The 13,026-nt window shown below is 39.5% G+C and overlaps 1 protein-coding gene across 5 annotated transcripts in view; it reads left to right on the forward strand.

Moving 5' to 3' along the window:
• Positions 1-13,026, forward strand: part of PDE1C (phosphodiesterase 1C) — a 541,449-nt gene that overhangs the window by 499,031 nt on the left and 29,392 nt on the right. The window contains exon 18 of one of the 5 annotated variants that reach the window (XM_061414183.1): positions 3,099-5,462. The exons of the other annotated variants lie outside the window; for them this stretch is intronic. Coding sequence (XP_061270167.1) covers positions 3,099-3,112 — 14 coding nt within the window. The 3' untranslated portion in view covers positions 3,113-5,462. Of the gene's footprint in view, positions 1-3,098; positions 5,463-13,026 lie in introns of those variants that run through there. 5 annotated transcript variants of the gene reach the window in all.

Here is a 13,026-nt window from a genome sequence, read left to right on the forward strand (position 1 = left end):
TTCATACAACCACATACTTCAGGCTTCAGAATCCGCATGGGTGCATCACTATGAAATGTGAGAAGTTTCGTCTAGGGGCAGTTAAGGAGGTGGCACTTACTTAGATATTTTCTTGAATTTTCCCAAATTGAGTGAAGATATTTTCCATTTCAGCTCATCAATCACTCTTAAAAAGATGAGTGAGTTTAACTACTTTTTGTGGCCTCCAAAAAGCCAACTTCGATTTACAATCAATGGAATTCAAAGCAGTTATAACAAAAATAGTCATGTAAATCAGATCAATACAGAGTGATTTCTCACACTCTGGCTTTAGGTCCTCATTTTTATTAACTTTGTAGTTTTACCCAGTTTTAGTTTTAAGTGCTTATGCAGTTTTAGTTTACATTGAAAACAAATACACAAAAGTGAAACACAACAAAGCAAGTCTGTGACATTTGAAGCTCAGGAGAGAAAGAGTAGAGTGAGGAGATTTACGAGCCATGTCAAAGCCGCTTGGAAAGCAGGTGCTATTTCTCTTGGAGCTTAGTCTCACAGAGTGTCATGCACAGTGGGCTATTTCTTCATAGGGAGTACACATTTTTGACATATCATAATTTGCTATTGAATATATTATAAAATCAGTGTACTTATGATTTCCTTTTTATTTGAGAGATTTCCTACTCATCATTACACCTTTGTCCCTTCCACCTCATACTTAATTCTCTGCCTTTTGATGAAACAACAGTAATTTGCTGAGTATATGCTGTGTGTCAGGCATTGTACTACATTCAAGAGGAGTTATACTCTATAGCACGGGAACTCTACTCAAAACTCTGTAATGACGTATAGGGGGAAAGAATCCAAGAAAAAATAGTGACTATAGGTATATGTATAACTCACTGTTCTGTGCAACTGAAAGTAATACAGAATTATAAATCAACTATACTCCAATAAAACTTTTTTTTAAAGAGTAGTTATAAAGATAAATAAGGTATTTTCCTTGCCCTCAAGGAGTCTACAGTCTGGGATGGAACATCTTCCTATAGATAGACACTGGAGGCTGAGTGCCCTAAGAGATTCTTATTTAGAGAGAACATGCATTTGGAAAGTCTGGGGACAGTCACTCAGGTCACAGGCCCAGCCGCAGAGTTATCTGCCTCTTCCTCTTTTACTGTTGGTTGTATTTAGTGACAGTGAATAAGGCACAGCTTAAACATACAAGCCACCTTTATTTACCCCTTTTTGCTACTCCTTGACCAACTCCTTTCCTAATCCCTGGCCAGAAGGCTGAGGAGGGGGAGGCAGAGATTCATAGCCAGCCACTCCGCATATCATTTGGAAGCAGTGATTACCAAGGGAGGAAGATCTCCTCTCAAGGGCTTTTGGGTTCTACTGACACCTGGATGGACCTCTTCCATCTCTGAGATGCAGCACTCAGGACAGCGGGCCTCTACAAACCCAGACTGCATGACACAGAAAGTGCATCATTTTTGTTTTTTGGCTAACTGGAGGTTACTGGGTGTAACACTGATCCATATCAGCTATCTGTAGCTTCTTTCCAACCAATCAATCATTTAGTAAAATGTTAAACCTAACCTTGTACTGTCATAACAAAATTGAGCTTTATATGTGAGGGTCTGGGCCCATCTCTTGAGGTGATTGGAACTATAATAACCATCTAAAAATAAAAGGAGTCTCATTATGTATGACCCCAGACTGATAATGACAAGGCCAAGCGTTAAGGAGTCAGTCCTGTCTTGCGGTTCCCCCTTGGCCCAAACTTCATAGAAATGATCAGAAACATTGGAAAATTTCTAATCCTTGATTTCCGCTTTTGTTTCTCCTCTTTCTGTCACTGGCAAGTTCCCATAAGGCATTTGGCAACTTTTCTCTCTGGTCCTGCTAGAATCGGAGTGAAGTGGTTGGCCAGAAGTTTTTCTCTTCTCTGTTATTTCTCCCAAGTGGGTGAAGGTGCTAATGGAGAGTAAACACACACAGGACCAGAATGAAGAAAGAGGAACCACAGGAGGCCTGGATCAATGGCCCCTGAAAAATCTGAGAATTGACCATAATTACAATAGATCAGAAAGCGCTCTCCTCTCTCCAGACTAGTTTGTACCTAATTTCAACTCAGTCTTGTTTAGGAGAGCATCTTTGTCTTTAAAGTTAAAAGGGAAATTTTCTTGTCCTTTAATGACTCCTAACATTTCTGGAGATGATGATGTTATCCTCTTAAAGTCTCCTATCCCTCTGGAACCTTGCACAGGAAGGAGCCCTCTCTCACGGTGAGGCATGCTGATTTACAGAGCACACAACACTTAGGGAAAGCAACCATAATAATATTTGTTTGCTTGCTTTATAGAAATCTTGTCCAAGTCCACTGAGGGTTGCATGTTACAGAGTAGACCAGGTGAAAAAAAATCCAATATTGTTTATTTCCATTAATGAGTCCTGTTAAAATCTTTGTCTTCTTCCACCACCTCACTCTCGGCCCAGTAGAGAATTCAGGTGATTTATCCATTTGCTCAATATTTTCAGTTGGAACTCATCTTGCTTTGAATCTTTTAGGGAAGCATTTGTTAAGCATACGCTATGTGTCAGGCATTGCACTACATATAAGAAGAGTTATAAAGATAAAAAAGATATTTTCCCTGCCTTCAGGGAGTCTCTAGTCAGGTGTGAAACATCTTCCTGCAGATAGCTATGGATCCTGATAGAGGAACATAGCTTTATGGAAATGATTGGGATTAGGTGAACCTGATTTCTTTCAATACTGCCCACCCCGGAGGCAAATTAACCAGATCTGGCAGTCATTGTCATTCTGATTGCAAAATAAGGTGTCTTAATATCCATATTGCATGAACCAAATATTTGATGCTCTAGTTCAAGACAAGTATTATTAAAGGCTTTCAAAGTAACCAGTGTTTAAAATTCTCCACTAAGATTTCTCCTTTATGAATAGAACAGTTGTGTTGCAAAGGACATGTCTATGACGAGTATTGAAATGTGTAATTGATACCCCCTTTTTTGTCCCTCAGATTTTCTTCTCAGACCTGAAGGGTGGAGAAGGGGGGGAAAGGCAGCATTGACACTTTTCTTTTTCTTTTTCTTTTTTTCAGATTCAGAAGAGTAAAACACACCTCATAGACAATAAGAGAGGCTGCCAGTGTCTTGCATCATTTTAGCTGAGCTTCTTCATTCTCTTCTCCTTCCACAAAGACCCATATATGGGGAAGTTGTACAACTTTCAGAAACAAGTCCCCCTGCACTTGGCCTTCTCTCATGCCATCTCCTTCTAGGAGATGACTTCCTGGGAGCCGGTTTGAGGTCTTAGAACTCTGGGGGAACACCCCTTCCCCTGCACAGCCCAAGCAACCAACACAATTCTGATTTTTGTACAAACAGAAACATGAAGGGATTTCCTCAGAATTCTTTGCTAATGCCCTGGCTTTCAAGGCACCTGTCTGGCCTGGTGGGAGTGGACATCCTGGAAATGCTGAGAGAGGCCTGAGAAAGCCACCACACAGGAATTGCAACTGTATTTCTTGATATATTGTTATTTTTGCACTGGTTACTGATGGTGGATGCAGCCAAGCTGGCCTTCATCACAGATAAAACTATAATTTCAGTCTCTGGTTGCTCATTTTCTGAGTCAGAAGCATCCTTTTTTCTCCAGTTTCCTTTCAGACTTAGAAATTGTTCTCATGCTTTTCTTCCATTTGTGTAATTTGAAATTCTTTTTGTTTTATAAAAAAGGAGATTTTCTTTATTTGATGCTTAATTTACATGTGTATTCGTTAATATAAGCCTGAATGTTTCAGCTCATGGCCATATTGTTCAGGTAGTAAAGCCAGTGTTTTCACTGGGTATCATAACTATGTGGTTACTGACATTTTTACCACTGGCTGGTTCTCTTCTTTTGAATATCTGTGGTTTGACTTCTTCACTCTTCTTTCTATTCAGGGAAGCACTAAGGGAATTAGTATCAGGGAGATATGTTCAATAATTTTTTTTTTTCATTCTAGTGAGCCTTTAGAAACACAAGGTAGGAGATGATTAATAGCACAAATCAAAAATAAGAATACTAGATGTAGCCCTGAAAGAGAATAAAGATACAGCCCCTAAAACCAAGTCACACATGAGATCCAGTGGAGTGCAAATCAAGTAATTCTGTGGATTTAAATGGTGTGATTTGGATGAAACTGATCCTTACAGTGTGGTTGTAGTTCACAAAGGAATCTTTGAGGCCTTCTAAGGAAATGGCAACCCACTCCAGTGTTCTTGCCTGGAGAATCCCAGGGACGGGGGAGCCTGGTAGCTGCCGTCTATGGGGTCGCACAGAGTCGGACACGACTGAAGCCACTTAACAGAAGCAGCAGCAAGGAGAAATCCATGAATATGCTCGTGATGGAGGAGGATCAGAGAGAGGAACAGAGAGAACTAGATGATAGGCTTAAGTGTATTCCTCTTTGCAAATTTAATTTCCACATTAAAAAAGCACAAAGACACTCAAAAAAATCCTCTCAATATGAAGGCAAAATGCTGGTATTCAGACAGAAAGAAGGAGACTGCATATATAGTCTACAAGGCCTTTTGTCTCACTGAAATATTCCCCAACAGAAAGGTTTGGAGAATCCTGTGGTACAGAGTACGGTGGTATACTGGTATTCGAGCAGAGTTCTCAGGTCAGATTTACATTTTGCTTGGTAAGAACACAGGTTTTTCTGCTGCTTCTCCTCTTTTCCTAACAGTGACCACAGTAAGTCAAGTGATCACACATTCAAATCAGAAGCCTGGCAAGTCAGGTAAATGAGTGAAACAAGCCATAATATCAGAGTGATTGTGACAAATGGCAGTCAGTCAGGGGCCTGGGTATCAGAGAGGCAGTGGGGGCTGTGAGGAATGGGGAGGGTGTGCGCTGCCCCCCCCCCCCCCCGGGGCAGTGGCTGGCAGCTGAGAGATTAAGTAGGAATAAGGAGCCAAGATATCTAAGATTTTCTATAAACCCTCTCCAAAATTTTTTAATATTGGCAATTAATTCGGAAATGTATAAACACTGTGCTAGCCAAAGAAAACACGCCTATGAACTCCATTCAGTGCACGGGACACTGATTTGCAAACTGTGCTGTTTGAGATGGTCTTAGACAGGCATGAAATACAACCAGTGCGTGTCAGTTCTTGACCTTGGAACTTGAACCTCTGACCTCATTTCAATTCTGTATTTTTCTACATACAGCTTTGCAGCCAGTCGAAATACAATGCCTACAGCTTTCCTTTTATACTCTAACACACAAGACTAAACAATATTTGAAAATAAAATAGGAATATAGCCATTTTCTCTAGCACCAATAAAGACAGAAATGTTTTTCATTTGCTTTAAGTCATTAATTTAGCTGGAAAAAAGCGGGAAGAGAATTTTATTCAAGATATCACTCTGCTTGGAACTCTCAGTGTGATAAAAGATTAGCTCCATGTAACTCTTGTTTTTATTTTTATTTTTTTTATTTTTTTTCTAATTTTATTTTATTTTTAAACTTTACATAATTGTATTAGTTTTGCCAAATATCAAAATGAATCCGCCACAGGTATACATGTGTTCCCCATCCCGAACCCTCCTCCCTCCTCCCTCCCCATACCATCCCTCTGGGCCGTAACTCTTGTTTTTAAATCCTTAAACAGTGTTTTGAAGGGACATTGAGTAAAAAAGCAAAATTATCTGTTTTTATAATTTAAAAATGTATTACTGTGCTATAAATTGATACTGGAGCTGGTAAGCCAACAGTATTGCCTGGAACACCAGTATTTCCAGAGTTCTAGCTCACTCTCTGTGGTCTTTTCCCTTCTTTTGACACAGACAGCCCCCTCCAAGTTGAGCAGCAATGTGGGATGCACATTTTTCCATTGCATGGATTATGACACCTTACTCTGTTGTCACATAAAAAGCAAAGACTTACACACCTGAGTTCAGAATTAATTGGTATGTGGGGAGAGTACTAGGGACATTCCAACCAGTGACAAACCACCAGCTCTATGTGTTCCTGGGTGGAAAGTGACATGTAGCCCCTGAGTTAGCCCCTGGAGTTTGGGTCCCCATGTCACCAAATAGCTTTACAGCCACATTTTGTTGATGTGGTACGTTTTGGTGCCATGATGACCCATCCATAGGCAGGACTTTGTTCCAGCTTTTATTCACACCAACCTTTCTAAAGCCCTAGTTGCTTATGGCAGCAGGCAAGAGATTCATTTCTAACCCATTAAATTCAAGTGGATTTTCTTCCTTTGTCCATTTCATTCCTGGAGCTTTGAAAAACTGTTCAAGACTTTGGACAGGTTCACATTAAGGACTTGATATGCTTAAACAATAAAATGATATCTAGACATCTCAGAGCCAAAAAACAATGCAGTGCACCCGTTCATTCCATTTTCAGAGTTAAAACCATTACGTTATATTCTCCACCTGAAATGATGCCTCTAATAAGTATGAAAGATAAAAAGTAGAGAGCAGTATTATCACAGAATGTGAGACAGAGAGCAGATAAAACTATGGAGACCAATCCATATTTTAGGAGTAAGCATACTGGTTTTTTAATATCACTTCTGTCATGGATCACTTTTCTTTAGATAGGTAAATAGGAAGAATATGTAATATATTCTATTCTTAACTTCTGAGCAGAGACTTTCATGATAGAAATAATTTCATAATATTCCCCATGGAGTAAAGAGGAAAAGAAAAGAAAAAAAGGCCCCAAATCTTCTCTCATAAGGAGAGAAGATTCTGAGATTAAAACCTATGTATGTAGTATTATTTTCCCAATAATGGGGGTTTCAGGGAGTAAACTTCATTCTGATTCCATGATCCCCACACATCCCGACAAGAGTTGCAGCACTGGCCCAGCGCAGTGCCTGGCACACGGGCAGCCTTCAGGAAACACGTGCCGAACTGTCCAGCTGAATTCCACTAGCCACCTGTGAGTGCAAACAAAGTTCACATTTGCCTGAAAATTCACTCAGCGTTTTCTAGATGTCAGGCGCATTGCTAAAGGCTTATCTTCTAAGTGTGTGCTGACATACCCTAGTGACACAACTTCTTATAAGGGACTGGAAACTGAAAGTAGTACAGGGAAAATTATCAGAGCCAAGTTCATGGGAAAAAAAAAAACTAAAACTTCTTTATGGTCTTTGGGTTTAAGAAAAGCAAACAAATGAAAAACCTAAAAGCAAGCCAAAACAGGATTATATGAAAATGCTCTTCTAAAAGGGATGATGACACCATTACCAGTGGGTTTATTTATAATCCAAGTTGTAACATTTGAAATACAAAATAGGCTTTCTTGAAGTGAGCAGAAGGTTGTATATGTGCAGTGTGGGGAATCAGTGCTCGGCCAATATTATGGTCGCCATAGTACTGAGCCACAGCAAAATTGGATGTTAAATAATGTTGCAATAATGATATTATATTGGATTCTCTGTATGAATAAGTGGAAAGCAATATTTTTAATTCATTGACAGTGATCCATGATTAAAGGCCTCGTTATCATTTAAGAAAATGAACTTAATGAAAAAATGTAATGAACAGCACTGTATTTGTATAAAATATCCCTTTGAGAACCAAAAGACATACTACCCACCAAGAACAGATTTCAGTTGTTAAGGTTTTCCTCTCATCAAGAGTGCTAGTGGGCACAGAGATGACAGTAGAATTAGAATTGGTAACCAATCCTATAGAACCTTAGACAGGGTTTATCTAATAAGTGAATTGGGGTTCAGGGAGGTTTAGAAAAGTGAGAATTCTTCTGCATGTTTTTATTGGACATCTGCAAAAGCCTCAGTGCTCCTCTAGGAAACCTACCTAAAAGTGTTTCATCAAAAAAAAAAAAAATAATAATAGCTTGTTTTCACATTGAACAATTTCAGTCTGGGTGCAGTGGGAAACCCGGACGGAAAGATTCATGAACGTCAATTTAAACATTATTAATTCCTGATTATTTTAATTAATGCTCCTCCACCTCATCCATTTTTTTCTTTAAAATATTGGCAGACATATTTGAAATGAATTGACATTTATTCTGGCTTCTGTTCTCAAGCGGAAGACAGTGGCTGACTTAACTGGAACCCAGCCTAGGTAGATATCCACTGAACCAGGAGAAGCAGGGGGTGGTGTGTGGGCCCTTCCCCTCACTCAGGGTCTCTGTTGCGGAGATCTCACAGTCTCGGAATGAAATGCTGGCTGTGGTAGGCCCATCAGTGCCATCTTGGAGGCCGTCAGCTCTGGTCAGCTTCAGTCATGTTTCCTGAACCACACCTGTGTATCTTCATGGGAGCTGGCTTCTGAACTAACAGAAACCCAATGGCTTGAATAACTTTTAAATAGATTGCTCTGGAGGCATATTCTTGTATAGTTTTTGCTTCTCTGTGGTGATCTATCTTGGAGTAGGTATTTGTATGCTACTGTCCTTGTCTTTGAATGGGTATATGTGTGATGGTACAGAATATAGTCATATACCAATATACACAGATTTATGGTAAAAAAAAAATCTACAATCATAGGTATTGTCCAGTAACTGATTCTAGAGATAGAACTGTACACATTTTCCTTTTTTTCTTGCTTTGATGATATTTTTATACAATTTTATATGCTGTAAAAATTTTTTAAAAATAATTGCTGTTTTCATTTGTAGAGCTCAGTTAGGTTTTTATCCACTCTGGTGCCCACCGTACAGCCAGATTCCTCCCTGTATCTTTTTCATACCCTTTCTTTCATCTTTCTCTTATTTTCTTCTCTCATTTTTCTACCTTTTGCAAATTCCTTCTTTTGCCTCTGCCCAGGCAAGCCATTCTGCTTGCAGCATCTTTTTAGCACATGGAAACACAAAATAAGGAAAAAACAAGATTATCTTGTTCTACTGTAATCCACATGAGGACATGTTGTGGGCCAAGGATGAGGTTGGGGCAGATGGGGAAGAAGGAATAGTTTAGGGAAAGGAAGCATGAAAAAGGAAATCCTCATCAGAGATCAATTACCCAAACCAAGGTGACTCACTTTGAGCTAATATAAAGTGGCTCAGCGATAAAGAATCATACAATGCAGGAAATGCAAGTTCCACCTCTGGGTCAGGAAGATTCCCCTGGAGAAGGGAATAGCAATCCACTCCAGTAATCTTGCCTGAAGAATCCCATGGACAGAGGAGCCTGGCAGGCTACAGTCCATGGGGTTTCGAAAGAGTCAGACACGACTGAGTGACTAAACAAGACAACTTTTCCTATCTCCCCTCAGTCTAGGGCACAATTTTTGTGCAGAGTTTTTCTCCTTAGGAAGTTATGTCCTCACCATGGGTCTATAGGCCTTTTTTTCATTAGGGCACTGACCATGTATGAATGGATAACTCAGCTCATCTCCTCAGTCTTAGATTTTGCTACTGTTTGGCTGGATATTGGGGGAGTTGTCTGGATTAAAATCAGGAATGTTTAATAAGACTCAAAAGAAGGAGGCAAGCAGAATAAAAATCTTGAACCCAATCCAAATCATGCTGAATAAGTAGTTCCTTGTAGGAATAAGGAAGGCATTTCTGGATATGTTCTGAGAAAGTCCTTCCAAAAGTAAGGATGATGAAATGGACTTCGTGTTTTATGACAGCGATAGAGTGTACTTCTGTGATGTGAAATATGTTTCTAGCAGATAAAATGCAGGTTGAAATTTGCAAGAGAATGACCATTCATTCTAAAGAAGAGTGTTTTGTTCCTCATGATGCTCGTTTCTACTAAAAGAAACTGTTGAAACGCCATAGCATTACATCTCTAAATGCAAAAATAAATCACAAGGATTCATGTAAAAGAATATGCTAAACTGCTCTCAATAAATTATGTGTTTATTGTAAATCTTTACTGCACAGATGAAGGCTGACAGTCCCTCAATGTATAATTTTCCCCCAGTATCTAGTATTGAATAAGTACTTGTATGTTCTGATTACCAAATAAAAATAATGAGTTAACCTCTCTATTGGAATTTGAAAAATGCAAAGGCTGTGTATGTTCATTTTAATATTTTTCATTGCTGTCCATGTTCTGTCCCAGATATGGGACTGTCCAGACTCACTCAGCCATCTGTCTCTTTTGTATTCCTCCAAATGCCACGCAGTACCCAGGTCCCAAGTGCTTTTGCCTGCACACTGAAGATATACACGGTGTATCACATCTCATATAATCTTTTTTGAGAAATGAGTGGATGGACTATCAGAAGCTCCTTGGAGGCATAAGAAATGTCAGTGTTCCAGGAATTAGACTGGCTTTCATATGTTTGATTTTCTTCTGGGTACCATGATATGGTTTTACACTCCTACAATGCTAGTTTTCGAACTCTATAAACATTTTTTTTTCCTTCTCCTTCTCTTTAAAAGGCTACCTGACAATATTTTCTTGCTCTCCAGCAACAAACATAAGGAGTCTGACTAGTGAATAGTCATTACTCCTGTTTGTGAGCATGTATACATGAATGGTGTCCAGCCCGTCTCCTTCAAACCAGCCCCTAAGAGGCACCCCTTAGTGGTGATGGTCATAGTAGACAATCACTACACCCTTGTCTGGGCCACCTCTGTATGTTTGTTCCTGTGCAGTAGCTCCACTGGGTTGTTACTCTGACTAAAGAGGCTGTGGTGTTCCTCCTAAGTAGATGTGTTTGTCATGCATTAAAACACATTTCTTTTTTATTTCTTTTTTCTGAAAGCAAAAAAAAAAAATTTATGTTGAAAAATATAGAGCAGTATAATAAAATCACTGTAATACCCCATGCAACAATTATTGTCAGTTCTTTACTCTATTTCTTCATGGTCTTTTGCTATATGTGTTTACACAGTTGAGGCCATACAGTGTATTTTATTTAATTATTTATTTATTTATTCACTTAACATTGGATTGTGAGCATTATCCCCTTTTTAAAAAATTCTTTATTAATGTAATTTCAGTTGCGATGAAAGTTTTCATTTTGTGGCTGTAGCGTAGTGTACTTAACTACCTCTCTGCTGTTGGACAGTTAAGTTACATGCTTTTATTTTCTGCAGTTGTAAATAACAGCAACAGGGCTCTTTATGCCTAGGGCTTTGTCACATTTCCGAATACCTCCATTGAAAAAATTCTTAGAATACTGGGTCAAAGGTCATGGACCTTTATTTCAGACTGCTTATTCATATGCCCAATCCCAAGTCATAGTTAAATATTAAAACAGCTATATCAAAATAGCATATAATATTCGATAGCTGAATAGCTCTTGTGTTTTTGATCATTGTTCTTTGTGATGAACAGAGATCAAGTCCCCCAAAAACAAACATGGTATTCATGCTGGTTGTATTGTGGAGGAGAAATGTTATCAGATATTCTGACTATGCTGCTCTAATTTATCCACTATTGGAAAACAACTCTTAGGAAAGTACAGGAGGTGAGTTTGGAGCCCTCCAAACTTTCAGAGTTTCCACAGGCCTAAGCAGAACATGGACTTCTTCTGAGGCCATTTTGTCAAGGCTGCAAAAAAGATGACCATTCATTCTGGCTTGTTGATCTCTGCCACCTCCCACCCCAAATGGAACATGGAGAGAATGTTGGTGGATGTTCTCAGCAATGGCTGTCAGAGGTTGAGTGTATCCTAAGTCAGACACTGTGATATGCTAAAAGAAAGAGAGTGGGCTGACAGACACTTTTCCTACTTTAATCCCCCAACACCCACCTCATCTTGGGACCCCTTGTGTTGTAGCGGCTTTGATATATGACAAACGATGATGCTGGGTCCCAGGGGCTCTTAAATCACCCTTTCCCAGCAGGCTTGGACCTGGTTGTGCTAATCCTACTTTGCAGAAGGGAAATTATTTGAGGTCAGGCTGCCAATCATTGGATTGAGTGCTAACCTCACATCCTGAGTCTTAGGTGTGTATCTTTGCCCCTAGACAGGCAGCCTCAGCTGTCACTTCCATCACTGTCCTTTTCTCCAGACTCCTGATGAATTGGATTCATTGCCCTTTAGCTAAACCAACCAAGGACATTAATTTGAAATATCTGAAAGCTATTTGTTTGTCAAAAGATACTTCCAGTCACACAGGCTGCAGTGATGACATTTCTGCCCCGAGCTGACTGATTGGGCTGTTTACTTCTTGAACATTCACATGCTTTTGCTAAAGGACAGTGTAATGTATGACCTTAAAGTGCTTCTCTTGCTCAGAGGACATATTAGCTGCGTTACTTGCCTGCACACACACACACGCACATTTTCTTTTGAATATAAACTAATGACAAACACTCCATTGCATGTCACAGTTTGCTGAGTACTTTCACTTGGTCCTCACAGTTATGTCCCAAATCAGTGTTTTTAAATTTTTATAGATGAGGAAAATGGAATTTAGCACATTGTCAGAACTATGTAGTTATTTGTGTTTTTATGTTCTTTACCTCATTTATAAAATGTTTCAAAATTCTAAAATCACATAAATTTAACCTTTTTTTTTTTAAATGAAGAATGCAGAATAAAACCAGAGGCAGGAAGTTGAGCTTGTGTAGAGAGAGCTAGCCAGGGAAAGAACATTAGTAGACAGTCATGCAGGCTAAACGGGCCTCCCCAGTTCCCAGCATTAGGTCGTAAATTGGATCTGAGTTTCCTGGAAACCGAAATGAAAATGAAAAGAAACCATTTAGAAGATTCATATCATCCATTAAGACAAAGCACACCCATTGCTTAGTAGAAAGTGCCTCCCCCGACAGCTGAAAGAAATGTCTTCATAGGTGTTCACTGGGGGTGCTGCTTCTCACTCAAGGCTGTGAAACAGACTCCCCAGCGCCCCATCAGAAATCATTGAAATATCATTCCTAGCAGGAGGGCCCAGGGATCAGCATATTTTCTGTAAAACTCCCAGGCCATCCTAATCTGGAGCCAGGTTTGAAAAGCACCCACAGAGTGAATTCTGAGTCACTTGCGGAGCAGCATCCCAGGTAGATGTCTACAATAAATCCCAGAGCGACATCTATGCATCTGCCAGCTTGGAAGGTTGGTGGACAGTTTGGAAGCTGATC

This window comes from Bos javanicus, chromosome 4 (genome assembly GCF_032452875.1).
Source record: "Bos javanicus breed banteng chromosome 4, ARS-OSU_banteng_1.0, whole genome shotgun sequence".
Classification (NCBI taxonomy): Eukaryota; Metazoa; Chordata; class Mammalia; order Artiodactyla; family Bovidae; genus Bos; species Bos javanicus.